Source organism: Myxine glutinosa, chromosome 7, assembly GCF_964187855.1.
Source record: "Myxine glutinosa chromosome 7, kmMyxGlut1.1, whole genome shotgun sequence".
Classification (NCBI taxonomy): domain Eukaryota; kingdom Metazoa; phylum Chordata; class Myxini; order Myxiniformes; family Myxinidae; genus Myxine; species Myxine glutinosa.
The window spans coordinates 54723651-54745783 of NC_136267.1; the positions used below are offsets into that span (position 1 = coordinate 54723651).

Here is a 22133-nt window from a genome sequence, read left to right on the forward strand (position 1 = left end):
ATATGTACAACTGAGCCAGCCTCTACTTTGTATTCTATTCCTCCATAGTTATCACAGTTTTTAGGTGATGCCATGTACTGATTTGAGTCCCTGTTATGTCTAACTGATGGTTCACTGGCATCTTCAATATTGTTTTCATCCGTATCAATATCAATAGGCTCATCTTGCAGTTCCAGAGGAAACTGATTGACCAATGTTTCTCTGCCAATGTCATCCTGGTCATCCAGAGAAGCTGTGTCTTCCTATGACTGAATTAACAAGAGATGCAACGCAGCTTCTGTTAATAGGCAAGCCCTCAATGTTGTTGTCTAAGCTTTGCCTAAAATCGTCTTTGGCAGAGAGTTTCTTGCATAGACAGTTGCCCATAAATATTCCAGTCCACTTCCGTCCATCAGTTTGCAGCAATCACCAAGGAATGACCTAAGTTGATGGAATCCACCTAGACGCAGGTACATCTCAAGCTCTCGATTATTGTCCTGTTCTATTTTGTATTTTGTATTTAATACTGTTGCACAGTGGCACCTGCCTTTCGTAACATCAGACATGAAGCCTTGAGACCCTGAGATCTCAAGCCAGTCACCTTATCCGTTAAACCAACACCAGGCTTGTTCACACTGAAAGACATATATTTACTGATGTGACAGGCTTGATCCTCACCTCTTCCTTCAGTGACTTAACAGGTGGCTTGCATGGCCGTGTTATTGCTCCAAAGTCCCCAGCTTGTACGATTTCTTGAGCAGACACATATTTTTGTGTGTATAACCTCTTCCAGATCTTATCTGCTGTCATTATTTGGCATGCAGTAACACCCATGACTTGAGTTTTATTATGTCCAGAGATGGTATCTTCATTATAGGCAAAATTGTCTGCTACCTTCCACCTTTGTCTCTCCCTACAATAAATACAATTTAAAGGGCAATAAACACCAGTTGTTGATTTTACCTAGAAAACGACTGTTAAAGACAAATTTAAAGCACAACATTACAGATATGTTAATGCATGTTTACATAATTTCTGACTCATCTACTGTGACTTCCTGTCAAATTCCTGAGCACTTGAGTTATGGTGGCCTGTAAGTGATAGGGGTAAGGTACATTGAAATGTAAAAAAATAAAAATAAATTTTAATTAATAAAATAATTACTAAATTAAACATTGTTTGATTAAATCACAATGTTGGTATATTTTGGAGCAAAATGGTGTATAATGTGTCCATATGATCATTAAAATCAAGCGTCTACACTTATTTATACAAACATACCCGAAAATATTTTCATAAAAATTTGTATATTTTTAATAAAATAATTACATTTTAAAAAGCAATATATTCCAGTTATGAGTTTAGTTTATTATAAGCCCCCCCCCCCCCCCCTGGATTAGGTCTCATCCGTCCGTCCGTCTGTCCATGCGCCTGTATCCATATCTTGGACATGTATGGACCGATTTTGTTCACACTTGGCACAAAGACAATACATGATGGTATACATATGCCAATCATTCCTCGTGATGCAATCAGATGACCGAATGGCGGCCATTTTGGTTGTAAAAACAACCTGATGTTGAAGACGTCCTCAACCATTTCACGGACATGCATTTATGGATCATATTCAAACTTGGCACAGATAATGAACGATGGCTTACATATGCACGTTCGTTGTTTTCGAGATGAGTTCCGAGATGGCCGACTGGCGGCCATTTTGTGACTTTAACGTGTCCCCAACCATTTATTGAACATGCAGAGTCCGATTTTGTTCAAACTTGGCACAAAGACAATATATGAGAGTATACATATGCAGAAGCCCTGGTGTTGGGCTAGCGGCTAGGGTGCCAGCTTAGGATCCAAGGATCCTGGGTTCGAATCCCGGTCGATCGCTGAATTAACGCCAGGGGGGTTGACTCAGCCTGTCATCCTTCCGAGGTCGGCAAATTGAGTACCAGTTCACTGGTAATTCCCTGCTTGTCGTAAAAAGGCGACAAAAAGGGTTGGCGTCAGGAAGGGCATCCGGCCGTAAAACATTGCTTCAAAAAGGGGACCAAAAAGCAACAACAACCACGGTCCCCGAAAAGGCCAACCCCCGCTTTGCGGGGAAAAATGGCCTCTAAATGGTGGTTTTTATACATATGCAGAAGGTATTGTTTTATAATCCGACCAAAGATGGCCGACTGGCGGACTTTAACTTCATAGAGCAAAATTACGAAAACCATGGGGGCTATGACATTTTATGTCTTTTTTATGCCATCACCGACGAAGTCCCTGGAGGCATTATGTTTTCAGGATGTCCGTCTGGCTGTCCGTCCATCCATCTGTCTGTCTGCCCGTGATAGGTTATCATTACCGGAATAACTTGAGAATGGCTGAAGGGATCTTAGTTAAATTTGGTGCAGGTATGTATAATGAGGTAAAGATGAACTGATTAGATTTTGGGGTCACAAGGTCAAAGGCCAACGGTTAGAGGTCATGTTAGGTAAAAATGCTGTTACTGCAGTAACTTGTGAACCAGTGATGGGATTCTGACCAATGTTGGTACAAGTATGTATTATGATGCAAAGATGACCTGATTAGATTTTGCGTTTACGAGGTCAAAGGTCAGAGGACATGTTAAGTAAGATTTATGTTGCCATGTAATTTGTGAACAAGTGATGGGATTTTTAGCAAATTTTGTGTCAGTATATGGCATCAAGAGGTCATAGGTCATGTCAAAATTGGTGGTATTGGCAAGCAAACTCCCCCCCTTTTAACCCCCCCCGCCCCCCCCAAAAAAATGAAGACATGACAACGAGGTTGAGCCTAGCAGCTGCCGGACTTGTCATTCAGGTTTTAATAAACCTGGAAAACACCTGAGATTCACACAATTGCATGCACATTTTGGGAATCATCATTCAAATGTATTATTTGCCTGCAAATATTCACTTGGGACTAATCGCATCAGTGTAGGGCTGAATTGACAGGCCACACAGTTTTTACCTGAACGGCAGTATGGCAGCTTGGGCAGGAGGCTGGACGTACAAACTTGTAACACATCATACACCAACTTCTTCATCGGATTCCCATTGAGAACCTCCAGGAGTGGCGTTAGCTTGAGGAGGTTGGATATGTTCCACAATGAATCGGGATCAAAATAGTTGTTTGAGGATGGCTTGAAGTCCTGTGCACAAGACAATACAAAGTAATTCACCTGCAAAATCATTATGCATTAATAATCATAGCAGTATCAAGTTTGACACCACTTGCAATCTATTAATTAATAGTTATAAATCATTAAAAATGTACATACAAGTTGTATGGGTGGGAGTTTTCTGTCTGGGGAACAGAAATTAGTCCTGGCGAAAGTTTCTGGGCAAGAACAGTATGGATAAAAACCTTTCTTGTAAATATAAAAATTTGAGTGCATTGCATTTATTGCAGAAAACCTCCGAGAGGAAGGAATAAGAGAGAGAGGAAGGGGAGAAAATGCCTGCACTTGTATACAAAATAAATAACCCCACTAATGGTACCAACAATACCAGATTCAAGCCATTAACAAAGGGGCAGGCATGATCTGGTGTTGCTGTACCACATCCCATGGTTGCGCAGGCTGGTACAGCACAGGGCGAAGGTGTAGCGTGAGACTGAACACAAGAGGATGGCTAAAAGGAGGAATGGCGATGTAGCGTTCGCATCTTCACTCAAGGTTGAAATTGGGGAGCGACAAAGCAGAGAGAGGGGAGATGTCTTCTCCCAATTGTCCAACTGGCATTCCCAAAGCACATGTTGTGGGACGGCATTTACCACCTCCAAGACAGCCTTTATGCACAGCATATCCCCCTCATTGGCCACCTGCCGCCAGTTGGCGGTGCCATCTGTCAGACTGTCTGCCCCGTGGGTCAACCCTGCAAGGACTGCAGACCCTTTCACCAAACTCGGACCCGTTTTCCTGCCATTTGTTTCATTCCTATTTGTACCCACTCTCATGGTGTGGCTGAGGCCTTAAGGCTTAGGCTAATTAAGGTGTCAATTTGTTTGTTGGTTCGTTGGTCGTGTATTCTGTAATGGGCTAAAGGGGGTTGTTGGTTGAATCATTTATTTGTGTATTGCTTCTTTTGTTTCCTTCCTGATGACATTGTTTCTTCTCCTTTATTAAATATACATAGTCTCAGGGTAAATTCTGGTTGTGGTGGTTTTCATTTGGTAGTTACAGAGGGCTTGTTAAGGGACTAATCGGTTGCGGTCTTTACATCGCATAAAAGACCGCGGCACATGTCTTGGGTTGCTCGGCCTAATTAAATCCAGACACGTGACCCTGGGCCTATTTTGGGCTTCCAATCTGTACGGGTATGTGGCATTTCGATGCAATATCTGACAGGGTGGTCTTAAGGCAGTATTAGGAGTCCTGGCGTAACGGTTGACTGTTGACGATAACGGTTGACGATAACGGATAACGGTTGACTGTTGTGGTTGCTTTAACGTGACCCGCCGAATTCGAACTAGGAAAGTGGGACGAACCGCACGGCCTTAACAGTATGATAGACTGAAGTACTGTTCCTGAATATTAGAGCACTGTACCATCACGACCATTCCCTAAGAGCTTTTGAGCTGGGTAGGAAACTTCTCCACATTGGTGGGTGATAAGTCCACATACAAAAGGGAATATTCTGTCTGGAAAGGGTTGGCACAGAAATGGATGGATTAGGGGCATTTGCATTTTAAGGATCAACAAGAACTCTGCTTTTTTTTTTATTTGGCAGTATCCAACATGACTTGGTTCTTTAGAAGGGTAGGAACAGAACGGGGATGTGAACCAGAAATATGCCAGACAAACTCCCAATAAGCTATGGAGGATCTTAATAGGTTGGAATATTTGGATTGCAGGTGAGCCTTATGTTAGGCCGTGACTATTCAAAGGACAGATGCACAATGTTTCTAAGCTGTTTGGATTACATTCAGTAGAGTTTGCCTTCCAGAAGATGAAGGCAAATTATTTCCTTGTGATGGCCTCACTACATTCATCGGTGTACCATGATCGAGATGATGGACAGAAAAGTTGAACTCAGGATGGTATTAGCTTGTGAAGAAGAGAATGTAGTCCGCTATATAAGAAACTCTCAAATGCTCTCAAATGTTGTGTTTGTGTGCTTCCCCTTCTCTCCCCATCTTGTCTTCCACTCCCTCTTTTTATATATTTTGTTTGTCTGGTTGATTTGTTTGTGAAGTAAATGTTAGCTCTTTCACGAGCCTCGATTCAGTATACAAGAAAAAAGAAAAAGGAAAAAAAACTCAGGAGCAGTCAATGCTAGGAGCTGATGTGATGATGGACCAGTCTTGACTGGAAAGAATGGATTTTTGGCCAGACCAATCAACGTTATCAAGGTGTCATACAGATCTCGTAAAAAACTTTCAGAGAGAGACGCACATTTAGCAACACATGTTCAGAAGCGCAAGAGGAGCCGAGGAGGAGTAGAACATGTTTTAAGGGAAAATTTGATATGCAAGGTCTAGTAAAGAATGCCATTTAGAATTTTGCTCCCATTTCATTTGAGAAAATCATTCATGTGTTGGAAGCCTTTCAAGTATAAGCAACTCAGTTATTGCACGACTCACTATGCATGTAATTGTCAAATGTATTTGTAGCTACAGTAATTCAGAATGGTACCTGCAAGGTGAGGTTCATCAATGCCGTCAGACTGCCCAGCTTGTATAACATGTCCAATTGAACAACAACCCTGGCTAAGGGTACTCCAGGCATGTATTCCACAAGCCGAACGATGTACCTTTGAGGCCCATTCTTGCTATCTAGTAAAACGCAACATCAGTCCAGAATAAGTACTAAAATAAACATTTACCCTGGATCGAGGCTCTGATTGCTCTCGCACCTTTCTCACTAGCATGTGTGAAAGATTCTCAACATTTTTACTGACCTAGCCGTTAAATGCTCACGAAATCTTTTTGGGTTATTTTTGTGCCCAATAAACATAAATAATGCCTTGCAGTGTTACATGTATATTACTTCAGTATGTATGTATATATATAATATTACACACATATATGTATATATATATATATATATATATATATATATATATATATATATATATATATATATATATATATATATATATATATATATATATATATATATATATATATATATATATATATATATATATATATATATATATATACAGTGGAACCTTGACTTACGAGTTTAATTCGTTCTGTGACCGAGCTCGTAACTCAATTTGCTCGTTTCTCAAATCAAATTTCCCCATTAAAATGCATTGAAATGCTATTAATCCGTTCCAGCCCGCCAAAAACCACACCAATTTTTTTTTAAATATACAGTATATATAAAAATATCTCGCGCTTTATATTTCACCTGTATGCAGCATACAAGTTGGCAGGATGGCCTGGACTGGAGGTACGCACACTTGACTCTAAACTGTCCAGCCTGGGTTTGAATCCCGACCCAGCTATAACCTGTCATGTCGGTGTTTCACAGGCAGGGTGATTCATCAATGTGTGTACCGCTAAACTGGGCGCCCCGTTTGCGTCCCATTAGTTGTTGGATGTTAAGGATCTCACCGTGTTTTCCACAAAGAGAAGGCGAGCTATCGCCGGCACTCTGAACAAGTTGTGGCCTGGCATGCTCTTCTCCTCTGCCGTTATATACGTCCTCCTCGGCATCTTTTTCCAGAAGAGCCCTGTCTCGTCACAGTTGAAGATTTGCTGGGGGATGTATCGTTCGGCTTCTATCAGTTCGGCAAAAGTTATAATAAAATCTTCAGCTGCCTTCACATCCGCCTCACCAAGTCGACAACACGCACACCTCGCTCATGTTTTTCGACGATTGCGTGTTTTATATCCAAGCACATCATCCTCTTCTTCTTCTCAGTTATAATAAAATCTTCAGCTGCCTTCACATCCGCCTCACCAAGTCGACAACACGCACACCTCGCTCATGTTTTTCGACGATTGCGTGTTTTATATCCAAGCACATCATCCTCTCTTCCCTTGGCACTCAATTTCTTAGGACCCATGGTTAAAACTAAGAAATTTTCCAAAATAACCAAAATGCGAAAACAAAGCAGCAGCGATATACGGCAGAGATACTTGCACGGCAAGATAACCACGTGACCGGAACCCACTTGGTGGCGGGTGGCGTAAGCTCGTAACTCAGATCTCGGCTCGCATCTCAAAGCAATAAACCGCCCGAGCGACGGCTCGTATCTCGGAAAACTCGTAAGTTGGTGCACTCGTAAGTCAAGGTTCCACTGTATATATATATATATATATATATATATATATATATATATATATATATATATATATATATATATATATATATATATATATATATATATATATATATATATATATATATATATATATATATATTGTGGATATGAGAATGTTTTTTTTTTGTTGTTGTTGTTGTTGTGTAAATTGTTGTAAAAGTATCACCCTCCTTGCTCCAGTTATGTATAAAGGTGTATCACCCCATCTGTGCGTCCCGTAATTAGTTCATAAACACCACACGTTAGCCAATCATAGACTTCCCCCCTTGTTGACAGTTATTTCCTTATTATGTGTATTAGGGTAAGGCCTTGTCTTCCATTAACTTAATACTCCATTGCACCGAATTCAAATAGATAGATCCCCTTTCATTCCCATTCCCAAAACTTCTACTGCCAACTGCATTTGCCGCCATTACGGCATGGTCAGCTCGGGGAAGAAGGGCGTGCCCGCCCATCGTCATCAAGGGTGGAGTCAGAGGGCCTGTGCCCACCAATCAGGGCCGAAGCGAGCTCACCGATGGGCGTGTCCTGAAGGCCGGCGGCTTGATCACCCGAGGCGTTATATAAGCGCGCGTGGACGCCGTTGCGCTAGAGAGAGAAGGTTCGAGGTCAATTACAAGAGTTGCACGAGAAGTCAATTATAAGAGTTGCGCCAAAGGTCTATTACAAGAGTTGCGCCAAAGAGAGGTGAATTACAAGAGTTGCGCAAAAGGTACCAAGACAGAGTTGCGCAAAAGGGTCCAAGAAAGAGTTGCGCCAGAGACGGCAGACGCATCCTGAGGTGAGCCAGAGAAGCAGCTTTGGTTCCGCAAGCAGCGTTGACTCCACCAGGCAGCTTCAACCCGTTACCCCACGGGAACCAGATAGCGGTGGCATCGGTGGCCGTCGAGGTCCAGCCGACGTCCCGTGCGGGATCAAACCCGAACCTTCTGCCCCAGCTGAACCTTCCCATTCCTCCTTCCAGCATTCATTCCTGCCATTCCATCCTTCTTGTGTACGTGAGTTTGTTTTGTTTGTCTTGTCCCAGGGTTAATTAAGCTTGTATAGTTAAGCTAGTATTTTCACTGTGTCACCTGCTTTTTCCATTTTCCCTGTATATAACCTTGACTGCTCCTTTTGCTTAGTGTGTGTAAATAATAAATCCTGTTACTCTTCTGTACATCTTCTTCTTCCTCTTTACATTCGGTCGCTTTAGAGGTTTCCAAATTGAATACCTGTGGCGCGATTTCGGCCAACGTCCAGGAATCGGGTTAGTCGGGGTAACTGGTCGGCCGCAGCGCCATCCGCTCGGCAAAACAACATCTTATCCGCGGTCCGTAACAATTGGTGTCGGGAGTGTCGGATTCGGACCTGAAGCGCTTAGCGCACTCAAATTACGAGTGGCCCAAAATTGTATTTTATAAAATCCTAAATTTGAAAGTCGCGCCATGGCTGGTCAAGGCGACGGGATGCCGGTGGGTGAGCTAGAAGAGGGGTTAGGGGTAACCCAGGATCAGAGGGAGGAAATGGAGGAGAACAATAAGGAGGTGGTTGAGGAGGTTTCAGGCGCGCAAAATGGCACCCTCGCGCACGTGGTTGGAGGGTCCCAAAATGGCGGCGCCGCGGAGGGCGAGCCCGCGGTGGCGGCTGGGGACGCTGGGCAAACCGGGTTTGACCTCAGATTATTCTTGACCCAACTGAATGCAAAAATTGATAGGATGGGGGGCCAAATGGGGGCAATGAGGGACGAAGCGAGGGGTACCAGCGAACAGTTGGGAAATAAATTTGAGGGTTTAGACGAGAAATTTGAAGGGTTAGACAATAATTTTAAGGGGTTGGACAATAAATTTGAGGGGTTAGACAACGGGATAAAAGGTGAAAAATGGGTTAACGGGGGTGGAAAATAGAATGGCTGCCCAGGAGAATCAGATAGAGGGGGTAAAAAATGGGTTAGAGGGGTTAGAAAACAAGATGGAAAACAAATTGCGGGAAATAGGGGAGCAATCCGCCCGAGAAATTAAACAAATGGGAGAGCAGATAGAGGAGGTGAAAATCGGGGTAGAAACCAAATTGGATGCCCAAAGGGATGAATTAGGACAGATGAGGGCGGCATCCACAAAAGAGATGGAGGAGATGAAGGACGAAATACGACGAGGTGTAAGCGAGGAGGTCTCGGGGGTACGCGAGGAGGTAAAGCGAGGTGAGAAGCGTGTGGAGAAAGAGGTGAGGAATAATACGGCTAGGTTATAGGGGGGAATAGAGGGTCTGACGAGGGGAGTAGAACAGCTGACAGTGGGACAAAAGGAACTCGTGGACCAAGTGGAAAAGAACACTGCAATAATCGGGGGGTTAAAAGCGACACAAAAAGACATCAAGAACGAATTAATAGCGACACAGAAGGAATGTCAGATGGTACATGAGGGGTTGACGAAGAGGTTGGAAGAGGTGACACAAGTAATGGGGACGAAGGACCGGGAGGTGAGGACGCACATAGAAACGGTTAAGGTGGCGTTAGAGCAGGGGTTCCCTAACTGGGGTGCATGAACCCCCAGGGGGTGCGTGAGTCCATCCCAGGGGGTTCGTGAGACGTTTCTGAAAGTCAAAACTAGAGTACTTTTTGTTGAAATAAAATCTGATATATCATATAATTTATATCAACATCATATATATATATTTTTTTTTCACAGATTCAGACCGCAATCCATGATGTCTAAGAAGCGTAAATACGATGATTCGTACATCAAGTGGGGGTTCATGAAGTCCTCTAACGGTTAGAGGAAGAGATAGAGGGGGCGCACCGGGAAATTAAGGAGGTAAAGGAAAAATTAGAGGAGGTGGAAGAGGGGGTGAGTGAAATTAAGAAGAGACGAAGTGAAGCTGAGAAAGAGATAAAGGAGGAAGTAATGGAATTGGTACAAGGTCTGTGCTCGAATCATGATGGTGTGCTTACTAACCAAATAAAGAGTTTGCAGGTGGCAGAGGAGGTGCGGAGACGAGGTGCCAAGGTGAGTGGCGATATATTCGGAAATGTATATGATGTGAGGGGAGCTTCAGTCGGCTTGGGGGTTGCTTTGGATCCGGGTGTTCGTGAGAGGCCGCTGGTGAAGTGTGTGACAGGTACGGTGTGCGAAAGAGGAGGTGTGCGAGAATGTCCGACTCGGGTGTGTGAGGAAAAAGTGCGCGCCGAGGAGTGAGTGTGCTGTCGAGAGTGAGTTGGTCGTAGCGCGTGTGCGGGGGGGGGGGGGGGGCACATGGAAGCGCGGAGTGGGGAGTGTTACAGAGGATGTAACGAGAGAGTGCACACCTGTGGTGAATGTTACGGAGGATGTAACGAGAGAGTGCACACCTGTGGTGAGTGTTACGGAGGGTGTAACGGGAGAGAGTGTGCAAGAGGATGCGCGAGAAAGGTGTGTAATGGACGGGTGCATGAGGAAAGAGTGCGCTGGCGAGAGTAAGGGTGAGTGCGCGACCGAGTGTGGAGGTGAGAGTGACACGGAGCGAGAGTTGGTTGTGGCAGGTGAGAGAGGATGTACACCTGGAATGGAAGGATGCGCACCTGGAATGGTAGAGCGCGTATGGGAATGCACACTGGAATTGGTAGTGAGGCACGTGATTGGCTGTGCAAGTGAGAGCACACCTGTGGTTGTCACAGAGGAGGTGACCGAGGAGGGGCGCAAAGAGGTGTGTTGGTGAGGTGTGCGAACGACGAGTGTGTGCAAAGGTGTGCGGTGGTCAGGTGTGTGACAAAGTCGGTAAGCGGAATGAGTGTACCTGGGTGTGCCAGGGGAGGTGCAATGACAAAGAGCATGGAGACGGCTGGATGTATGAGCAAGGAACGGGCTGCGGGGTGTAAGCATGCGAATGGAGCATCGACGCTAACCGGGTTAGTGGTTAGAGCGACGTATAGCCGAATCGGGCCTTCGGTGCGAACCGGGCAGCTTTGCGTGCCACGGGGATCCGCGGCGGTTTCGAAAGAACCGCCGTGCGGGATCCACGCCGGGCCGCGCTTTGAACGGCCGCGTCCGTGCTCCACTAGGCGGAGCGGGCAGCCCGATAGGAAGGGTCGTCATGGCGACCCCTTTTTGTTGAGGCGTTCCGGCAGGTCGAGATCGGGCCATTGGACGGCTCTGTGCCGAGATGGTGCGTGGGATCTCGGCCCGGGTAAGCGTCCTTCCCTGCACCGAATGCCGGACGTATCCAGCCGCCGGCACCAAGCAACCCGCATTCATTGCTCGGCTTTACGAAGCCGAGCTTTGGAAATGAATTGGCGCACCGAGAGGCTCTAGTGAGTAGACTGTGATGATGAGGATAGTGTTTTGGCCCCGAAATTAGAAAAACAAAATTTGATGATTGGCAAAGGATTGGCAGAGTGATGATTGGTAATGGTAGAGTGATTGGTAGATGATTGGCAACATTTTAATTAGCTGGAATTTGGTGTGCAAAATTGGTAGTGGAAGATACCCGATGTGGTGGGATGGCAACTCTGCCATCTCTCACAGCGGGGGCAAAGGAGCACTCGACTTATGGTGTTTGGCAGTGAAAACTAGCCCGGGAGGGTTAGGATATAATGATAGGGATCTAGAGAAGATGACCTTAGGTAACGTTAAGATTAGGTAGTGACAATGATACCTGTAGTGGGGACGCAGGTAGATTAGTTTGGATGATAATGACGTGGTATGTGCTTAGTTTAAAGGGAAGACGGGGAGCACTAAGTTAGCAGGGCAACAGGTAGTTCAGATGATGCCGTGTGAGTGTTGGAGGTGTATTCAAATGTATTGAGCAGGGTATGAGTAACTGATTGTGATTGTGAGTAGTATTGTGATTGCACAGGTGTGCAACTGAACAGGTGGATGGAGCAGTGTATGAGTGAGTGATAGTGATGTGAGTTGTGCTGACCAAATGGTCCAGGAAGGAAGGAGGGTGCAGGTGGCACCAAGTGTGATTGCACAGGTGTGCAACAACAGGTGTATGGAATAAATGGTATGGAGTATTGGAATGGATGTTAGTGGAGTGAGTATGGTGGAAACTGTGGAGTGGAGTGGATGGTGCGAAGGTGTGAATGGGGGAAGGATGGACCCCATCACGAATACCCGGGGAGGGTAGTGTAAGTGTTAGGTAGAGGGTACAGGTAAATTGTGGTTGGATATTGGCATCTGTGGTGCATGGTGGAAGAATGGTGATTGGATGGGTGCATTAGTGTTGTGGAAATGGCTGGGCGTGTAGCCTGTTAGTGTGTGTAGTTGGTTGAGCACTCCACCACTGTGAGGATGTCGGCCAGGTGAGGCCGCAGGTGGGCTCTGGGAGCCGGTAGAGTTGTGGATGGGGCCCGAGGATCCGGAGGACGGACCCGGGTAGCCCAGTGCCAGAGGGCACCAAGGGGTGACAGAGCCAGGAGGGGCCTTCCCCAGTTAGATAGGTTAGGGTGAGGAGCTAGGTAAGCTCGGGTGGCAACTGCAGTGGTGGAGGTGTGCAGGTGGGTAGACCTGCTGGGAGAGCTACACGACCCAGCCCGGAAATTGTGCAAGGGCACAGGGAGTTGCATCGGGGGAGTGAGACCCCAAATTAAGGAAGCACCACAGTTTGGTCAATGGGAATTGGTTTTTAGAACCCATAGTGTAAGTTGGCCAATGGATTGGCAGGGAAAGACCCCGGGTAGTGTAAAGTGTGTTAATGTCATTTAGAAGGTAGTTAGGATTGAAGTCTCCTCGCACTATCTACATTCACTCACCTGAGGTAACGATGGTACTCCGCACCATGCCAGGTTGATTTTATTATTTTGATGCAAATGTTGGATTGTGAGACGCATCATGACGTGGGTTTGACATTGTGCTGATGTTCCATCTCTCCCTCCTTATGAGGATTGATGATGAATTGGGTGATGGCAAATTTTGGTTGGAGGGATTGTGGAGACGAATTTGGTATAGGGGAAATAGGGGGAAGATGTGACGGTAGCGACGAATTTGTAATGTGTAGATTTTGTAAATATGGGGTAAGGGCAAGGGTAGAGTAGGTGACAGGGGGGGTGACGTACGGTACGGACGAGCTTTCTCACTTCGCTCTCCGTACGCACTTCGCCTTGCATTGCCTTGTTTGATGTGTACCCTTCAGACCTTACCCCTCACTCATCTGCCTTTTCCCCCCTTTGTCTCCCACATGAGGACCTGTGCGCCACTGGGCGCCGAGGGGAGCGTGCGTGAGTCCGCCATTGTGCGCCCGGAACTCCCAGAACCAGCTGTCTGCATCGATGCACCACCTTATGGACCACATGTCAGTGGCTGAGCACCACTTATGGACCCCATGGGTTGGGGCATGGCCCCTCTGCTGGAACCGGCCGTGAAGGCCCGAAATCTTGCTGGCGGTCCTTGGCCGCAGGGCACCGATGCTCCACAGGTGAACCATACATAGCCGGCCCCTGTGGGCCATAAATAAATAAAAATGGACACGTTGGGTGCATTTTATTTCCACCAATAGGCCGCCAGTAAGAAAATGAAAGAAAGACAACATCTGGAAGATAGTAATAGCCAGCAGAGGGAGCCGAAGAGCAAGAGACCACCAGCAGGGTTCGGGGTTGTTTGGTTATTTTTATTCATGAACAGTGATGACTGTGCACCGATTGGTGCTTGAGGGTGTTTTGGTGCGTTTTTTGGGTGCTTTCATGGTGCATTGATGCAGAGCAGACTGTCTCACCCCCCCCCCCCCCCCCCCCAGAAAGAACAATCACAGGTCCTGGGTTGCGTTTTGTAAATAAAGTAACGTCATTGTAAATAACTAGGGCATGCCCGTACTATATCTATATCTAAAATTATATCCCCCCCCTCTATTTACATGAAATGGTTTGGTCCAAAGCGAACGGCTTGCGAGTGGTGACAATCCCCCCCCTCTATTTACATGCAATGGTTTGGTCCAAAGCGAACGGCTTCCGGAGTTTGGTAAAGAAATCGCCATCGCGTGCACAAACGCGCAGGAAAGCGAATGAATCGCAAATTCGTTTTTATTAGTTGTAAAACATAGTTTAACGCCAACATAGTTTGCAAACGTGAAATAAATGAATACGCTCTCAAATGTGCCATCCGAGGCAGAGTGTGCCCGCCACGTTCGGCACACGCGATCGTTCGCTGCTCTCTGATTGGTTGAATCGTTTTTTGGACATAGCTCGGTAAGTAATTGTCCGATTAATATGAAACCTTGAAAAGGCACATCCTCGGGTCCCCAGCAATATACCTGGCAAGTTAAAAGTATATCGGACCCGTGGTTGTCGAGAAACAGCGGTCACAGACAAACGTACAGACGTACAGACAGACAGACAGAGATTACTGGAATTATAGATAGATGCTCCCCACCGTCAATGTATAGTTTGAAGAAAATTCTGCAATTCGGTTAGCTGTGGGCGTGAATCGGTTAGGCAGGGTGCAATGGAGCAGCGGGACATATTTATTTATGTTTTAAAACTGTCGCACTCAGGGTCAGGTTAAATGTAGAGGGAACTACACCTACGTGCCACACTAAAAGTTAAGGTAAGAGGCCCGGGACGTGCCTTAGAGGAGGAGGGTGCAGTGTTGTGGATATGAGAATGGTTTTTTTTTTTTGTTGTTGTGTAAATTGTTGTAAAAGTATCGCCCTCCTTGCTCCAGTTATGTATAAAGGTCAAAGTGCGTCCCGTAATTAGTTCATAAACACCACACGTTAGCCAATCATAGACTTCCCCCATTGTTGACAGTTATTTCCTTATTATGTGTATTAGGGTAAGGCCTTGTCTTCCATTAACTTAATACTCCATTGCACCGAATTCAAATAGATAGATCCCTTTTCATTCCCATTCCCAAAACTTCTACTGCCAACTGCATTTGCCGCCATTACGGCGTGGTCAGCTCGGGGAAGAAGGGCGTGCCCACCCATCGTCATCAAGGGTGGAGTCAGAGGGCCTGTGCCCACCAATCAGGGCCGAAGCGAGCTCACCGATGGGCGTGTCCTGAAGGCCGGCGGCTTGATCGCCCGAGGCGTTCTATAAGCGCGCGTGGACGCCGTTGCGCTAGAGAGAGAAGGTTCGAGGTCAATTACAAGAGTTGCACGAGAAGTCAATTATAAGAGTTGCGCCAAAGAGAGGTGAATTACAAGAGTTGCGCAAAAGGTACCAAGAAAGAGTTGCGCCAGAGACGGCAGACGCGTCCTGAGGTGAGCCAGAGAAGCAGCTTTGGCTCCGCAAGCAGCATTGACTCCACCAGGCAGCTTCAACCCATTACCCCGCGGGAACCAGATAGCGGTGGCATCGGTGGCCGTCGAGGTCCAGCCGACGTCCCGTGCGGGATCAAACCTGAACCATCTGCCCCAGCTGAACCTTCCCATTCCTCCTTCCAGCATTCATTCCTGCCATTCCATCCTTCTTGTGTACGTGAGTTTGTTTTGTTTGTCTTGTCCCAGGGTTAATTAAGCTTGTATAGTTAAGCTAGTATTTTCACTGTCACCTGCTTTTTCCATTTTCCCTGTATATAACCTTGACTGCTCCTTTTGCTTAGTGTGTGTAAATAATAAATCCTGTTACTCTTCTGTACGTCTTCTTCTTCCCCTTTACATTCGGTCGCTTTAGAGGTTTCCAAATTGAATACCTGTGGCGCGATTTCGGCCAACGTCCAGGAATCGGGTTAGTCGGGGTAACTGTTCGGCCGCGGCGCCATCCGCTCGGCAAAACAACATCTTATCCGCGGTCCGTAACAATATATATTGTTACAGACACGACTTTGATGTTAAAGTGGGCCGAGCGGAATGGCCGTCGTGTCCGCACAAATTACCCGACTATACTCGACGTTGACGAAGTCGCGTTACGCTGGCTCAATAAGAAAAAGAAGACACCCGGCTGGGTTATAAAATGACGACACCAGGGATACGGTTCTCAAGACCTCCGGAGGAGATTATATTCGTTACGGAAGGTCAGATTACAGGGACGAGAGGTACAACATAGAAAGACAAGCACTTAGACACAATCTTATATTATTCCCAACAGACGACAGATAAACGGGACAAAGCTGACTCACACGGGGATTGATGGCTAGGAAAGGCAAGGTAGCGATGGCTCCAGGTGCACCTGGGCTCGGGGCAGGACCAACACGGTTCGGTCCAGAGATGCGGGGAGGTCTCGTCGCAGCGCTCAGAGGTGACGTTCTTTCTCAGGCGGGTCTTTCTCAGGCCTCTCCAAACTCAGGCGCATCTGTTTCAGCGCTCGCAGGTCCGTCTTTCTCCAGCTGGGGGCGCATCTGTTTCAGCGCTCGCAGGTCCGTCTTTCTCCAGCTGGGGGCGCATCTGACGTCACGTCCGCTACGTGGCCGCGTATATCCGGCGGGGAGTGACACGCCCTCGGCTCGCTAGCGCCGCCCCAGATGGAATCGGTCCGCCCTTCTGATTGGGTCCGGGGGGTTACCAGGCTCCGCCCTTGAGGAGGAGCTGACAGCCAGCCCCTCCGTGGTAACCCCGTGGAGCGCGTGGTCAATGGCGCTAATCGAGCCGGTGTGAGGACGCATCCTCTCCCGCGCCGCCGCGCCGCCCCCATCCCCTCCGTTGCTGCAGCCATAGTTGGTTGGGGAAGAAGATGGAAGGAGGTATGGAAAAGGTCCTAAACTCACTACTGATGCCATATAATCACATTCTGGTGCAACGAAGAGTCATAATTAATGGAAACGAGGCCTTAACTGACATAGACTAAGAATAACTAGGAAGATGTCCGAAAGTTGTCTACGTGTGGTGCGGTGGACCTGGGCACGACATTTAATGGGGGAATAAGGGGAAGGTCGGCTCTACTGATTGTTATTTACATGCAATGGGACTAGGGAATGGGGGATTGGGGAAAGTTGGGGAGTATTGGAGAAAATAGGGGAATATTTACAAGCGGATATGGAGGCCAAATTCCATATTCGCAACATTGCACCCTTCTCTACCCTCGGGGCGTCCCGACCCGATAAATTTTTACCTACTTTAGTGTGGCACGCAATGTAGTTCCCTCTACTATTAACTCTACCCTGAGTGCGACAGTTTTACAGATATTCACAAATGAGTAAATATGTCCCCCTGCGACGTTGCACCCTTCTCCTCACAGAAACACACCCACAGGATAACCGAATCCGGAAAGAATTCTCAAACTAAACATACAGCCGGTAGGGAGCATTATTTACAAGATTACGCTGATATCTACACTACGATCCAGGACCTGTTTTTGGAGGAACACATGCAGATGTTATGCATAGAGAGAGCGCGCTTGCCAGCATCGATACACCAACCCACGAGTGCTCTGTGGCCGACGGCCTTTAATAACGTGCAGAGCACCCCATCCCAGCATCAAAAGCACCACCCCACCACCAATCGGTGCAGTCACCATTGTTCATTGGAATAAAAATAAATTCGACAACCCCTAACCCTGCAGGTGTCTCTTGCTCTTCTTGTGGTGCACTTGGTGTTAACTAAAAGTGGTTCACCTGTATGGCATAGGTGCCACGTTGACCCATAGGTCCATCCCCGGGTGGTGCTTGGCCGCAAACGAACTGCGGTCAATTGTGGGTGGCCACAAACATTGCGGTCCATATGGTGTATCGATCCCGGCAGCAAACAGCGAAAGTGCAGGCCCACAACTGCGCAGCCAGCACCTCTCTCTCCTCTCTCTCTACCCCAAAGCCAGATCCTCGGAGGTGGGAGACAAAAGAAGCAGACAAGTGAGTAAGGTGGTAAGGGCGCAAAAGTGCACGCAATGTAAGGTGATGCACACTGGGGGCACATGGGAACCAGGTGAGACAGGTACGTTCCTATCGTACGCCCCCCCCCCCCACCAGGTAACCTACATGGCCCCTCCCTTACCCCTTACTGTATCCACAAAACACAACACTACCCATAAACATCTACTTTACAAATCAACAAACATCCCTACTGTCTTCCCCGTTCCTCCCATGTACCAAATTCGTCTTCTCTCCCTCCTAACCAATCAAATTTGCCATTCTCAACTCTCATCAAAATTTGCCATCTCCAACTGAACATCAAAATTTGCCATTACCAATTCATCATCAGTCCCTCCTAGGGAGGGAGAGATGGAATCACCCCAATGTCTCATCCACGTCGTGATGCGTCTCACCAATCCACACCGCAATTCTCATTTCCTGCACAAAACAAAGAAAACACAGGTGTGGAGTCATCATCATCACCACAGGTAAGTGGCTGCGTATGGTGCGACAGGTTCTTCAATCCTAACTATTTCCGAAATGACTTTAACAACTTTACACTACCCGGGGTCTTCCTCCGGCCAAACCATTGGCCCTCTTACACTATGGGTTCTAAAAACCAATTCCCATTGGCCAAACTGTGGTGCTCTTCAATTTGGGGTCTCACTCCCCCGATTCATCTCCCGGTGCCCTCGCACAATTTCTGGGCTGCGGCGTGTACCTCTCCCAGTGGGTCTACCCACCTGCACACCTCCACCACTGCGGTTGCCTCCGAGCTTACCTGCTCCTTACCCTAACCTAACTACCTGGGGAAGGCCCTCTGGCACTCTCCCCACTCGGTGCCCTCTCTGGCACTGGGCTACCCGGGTCCATCCTCCGGATCCTCGGGCCCCATCCACAACTCTACCGGCTCCCAGAGCCCACCTGCGGCCTCACCTGGCCGACATCCTCACAGTGGTGGAGTGCCCAACCAACTACACACACTAACAGGCTACACGCCCAGCCATTTCCACAACACTAATGCACCCATCCACAACACCATTCTGCAACCGCACCACAGATGCCAATATCCAACCACAATTTACCTGCACCCTCTACCTAACACTTACACTACCCGCCCCGGGTACTCGTGAAAGGGGTCCACTCTTCCCCCATCCACACCTTCGCACCATGCACACCACTCCGTACCACTTACTCCAACTCTCTCCACACACCTGTATTTGCACACCTGTGCTCTCACACCTGGTGCCACCTGCACCCTTCTCTCCCCAAGCACATTCGCGCTGATCCACACACTCACTACTCACACACTGCTCCACACACCTGTCCAGTTGCACACCTGTGCAATCACACCTGTTCAATTCTCACAAACACGGCATCATCTCAGCTAACTACTCCCTTCTGAAACTTGCGCTTCCCAGTCGTCCCTTTAAACTATTGCGCTCCCTCGTCATTATCATCCACACTAAACTACCTGCGTCCCCACTACAGGTATCAGTCACTAACTAAACTTAACGTTACCTAATGTCATCTTCTAGGGCCCTATCAATATAACCTAACCCACCCGGGCTAGTTTTCACTGCCATACACCCCATAAGCTATTGCTCCTTTGCCCCCATATGGGAAAGGTGGCAGGGATGCCACCCTTACCCACCGGGCCTATCGCTCCTCAATCCCCCAGTTTACTCACTACTGCCTCTCGGTGCGCCAATTCCTGTCCAAAGCCCGGCTTCGTAAAGCCAAGCAATGGATGCTGGTTGTTTTGTGCCAGCGGCTGGATGCGTCCGGCACTCGGTGCAGGGAAGGAGGTTTACCCGGGCCGAGATCCCACGCACCATCTCGGCACGGAGCCATCCCATGGCTCGATCTCGGCCTGCCGGAATGCCTCACCAAAAAGTGGTCGCCATGACGACCCTTCCTATCCTGCCGCCCGCTCCGCCTGGTGGAGCACGGACGCGGCCGTTCAAAGCGAGGCCCAGCACGCACCGAGGGCCCGATTCGGCTATAAGTCGTTCTAAACTCTACCCCGTCTAACGTCGATGCTTCACCTGCATGCTTACACCCCGCAGCCCGTTCCTTGCTCACACACCCAGCCGTGCCCATGCTCCTCGTACCTTTCCTTACACACCCAGGTACACCCATTCCACTCACAGCCTTGGTCACACACCTGACCACCGAACACTTTGGCACACATTCGTTGCTCGCACACCTCACCAATACACCGCTTCGCGCCCCCTCCGCGGTCACCTCCTCTGTGACAATCACAGGTGTGCCCTCATTCGCACACCCAATCACGTGCCTCACCACCAACTCCAGCGTGCATTCCCACTCACGCTCTACCATTCCAGGTGTGCATCCTTCCATCCCAGGTGTACATCCTCGCTCACCTGTCACAACTAACTCACGCTCCATGTCACTCCCACTACTTTCACCTCCATTCCTGACAGCGCACTCACCCTTACTCTTGACAGCGCACTCTTTCCTCATACACCTGTCCGTCACACACCTTTCTCGCGCACACTCTCCCATTACACCCTCTGTAACACTCACCACAGGTGGACACTCTTCCTTACTTCTGACAGCGCACTCTTTCCTCACACACCCCAGAGTCGGACTTCCTCGCACACCCCCTTTTTCGCACACCAGACCTTTCGCACACTTCACCAGTGGCCTCTCACGAACACCCGGGTCCATCTCGACCCCCAAGCTTCGTAAATCCCCTGGCGCATCATACGCACGACCATATTGGTCACCACTTACACCGGGTCCTCTTCCTCTTCGCTTCTCCTCCATCACCTGCGAATCCCTCATCCGGTTAATGAGCACATCATCACGATCCAAACACAGACTTTGGACCAATTCTTTTATCTCCTCTTTTATTTCTTTCTTATCCCCTCTCCGTCGCTTCTTAATTTCGCTCATCCCTTCTTCCACTTCTTCTAGTTTCTGCTTCACCTCTTTCATTCCCCGGTACGTCTCCTCAAGCTCATCCTCTAAGGCTACCTTGACCGTTTCCAGGTGCGTCCTCACCTGCCGGTCCTTCGTCTCCATTACCTCTATCACCTCGTCCAACCTCGTTGTCAGTCCCTCACGTACCATCTGACATTCCCTCTTCGTCGCCACCAAGTCATCTTTTAGTTCTCTCTGTGTCGCTTTTAAACCTCCTAATACCGCAGTGTTCCTTTGAACCTGCTCCACTAACTCCGTCTGTCCCACCGTCAGCTGCTCCACCTCCTGCGTCAGGTCCTCTATGCCCCCTTGTAATTTTACAGTCCCCTTTCTCACCTCCTTCTCCATGTGCTCCTTACAGTGCCTCACCTCCTCGCGCACTCCTCCGACCTCCTCACTCACTCCTCTTCTGATCTCCTCTCCCATCACTTGCATCTCCTGCCCAGATGCCACCCTCATCTGCTCCATTTCCTCCCTGTTAGCATCCAGTTTGGTTTCTACCCCCATTCTGACCCCTTCTATCTGCTGCCCCATTTGGTTAACTTCCCTTTCCGCTTGGTCCCTCATGTCCCTCAATTTGCCTTCCATCCTGTTTTCTAACCCCTCTAACCCATTTTTCACTCCCTCTATCTGATTCTCCTGGGCAGCCATTCTATTTTCTACCCCCGTTAACCCATGTTTCACCTCTTTTATCCCGTTGTCTAACCCCTCAAATTTCTTTTCTAATCCCTCACCGGTACCCCTCGCTTCGTCCCTCATTACCCCCATTTGGCCCTCCAATCGCTCACCCAATCGCTCAATTTGGCTCCCCATACTCATCTGTACAGCTGCCTGTAGCTGCGCAATGAGGACCTGTATGTCAATCGGCTGCATGTTAAAGCCCGTTGATACAGCGGGCTCGGCTACCGCGCGCTCTTGCGAGGCGCCATTTTGCGTGCCTGCTACCCTCGCTGTTTCGCTCTCCTCATGTCCCTCAATTTGGTCCTGGACCGACCCTGCTTCACTCTCCCCTACCGGACCCCAGCCGTCTTGATCCGCCATAGCGCGACTTGCAAAATTCGAGTTTCGTAAAACAAATCCAAATATTTTTTTTTTTTCGTTATAATTTCGGCGAGCGCAGTAACCGCGCTCCGGATCGATTTCGTCGAGCGCAGTACGCGCTCCGAATCGATTTTCCCTCCCAAAATTTGGGCCTAACTAATTTAGTCCCGGGTCCGAATCTCACTCCTCGACACCAATT

The 22133-nt window shown here is 48.0% G+C and overlaps 1 protein-coding gene across 5 annotated transcripts in view; it reads right to left on the bottom strand.

The window, feature by feature from the left end:
* The window catches only part of APTX (aprataxin), a 152312-nt gene that overhangs the window by 47056 nt on the left and 83123 nt on the right, over window positions 1–22133 (bottom strand). For all 5 annotated transcript variants that reach the window (XM_078781744.1, XM_078781740.1, XM_078781743.1 and 2 more), the window contains exons 3-4: window positions 5630–5769; window positions 2965–3145 (exon numbers count right to left, since the gene is read on the bottom strand). In XM_078781744.1, coding sequence (XP_078637870.1) covers window positions 2965–3145; window positions 5630–5769 — 321 coding nt within the window. The remainder of the gene's footprint in view (window positions 1–2964; window positions 3146–5629; window positions 5770–22133) is intronic.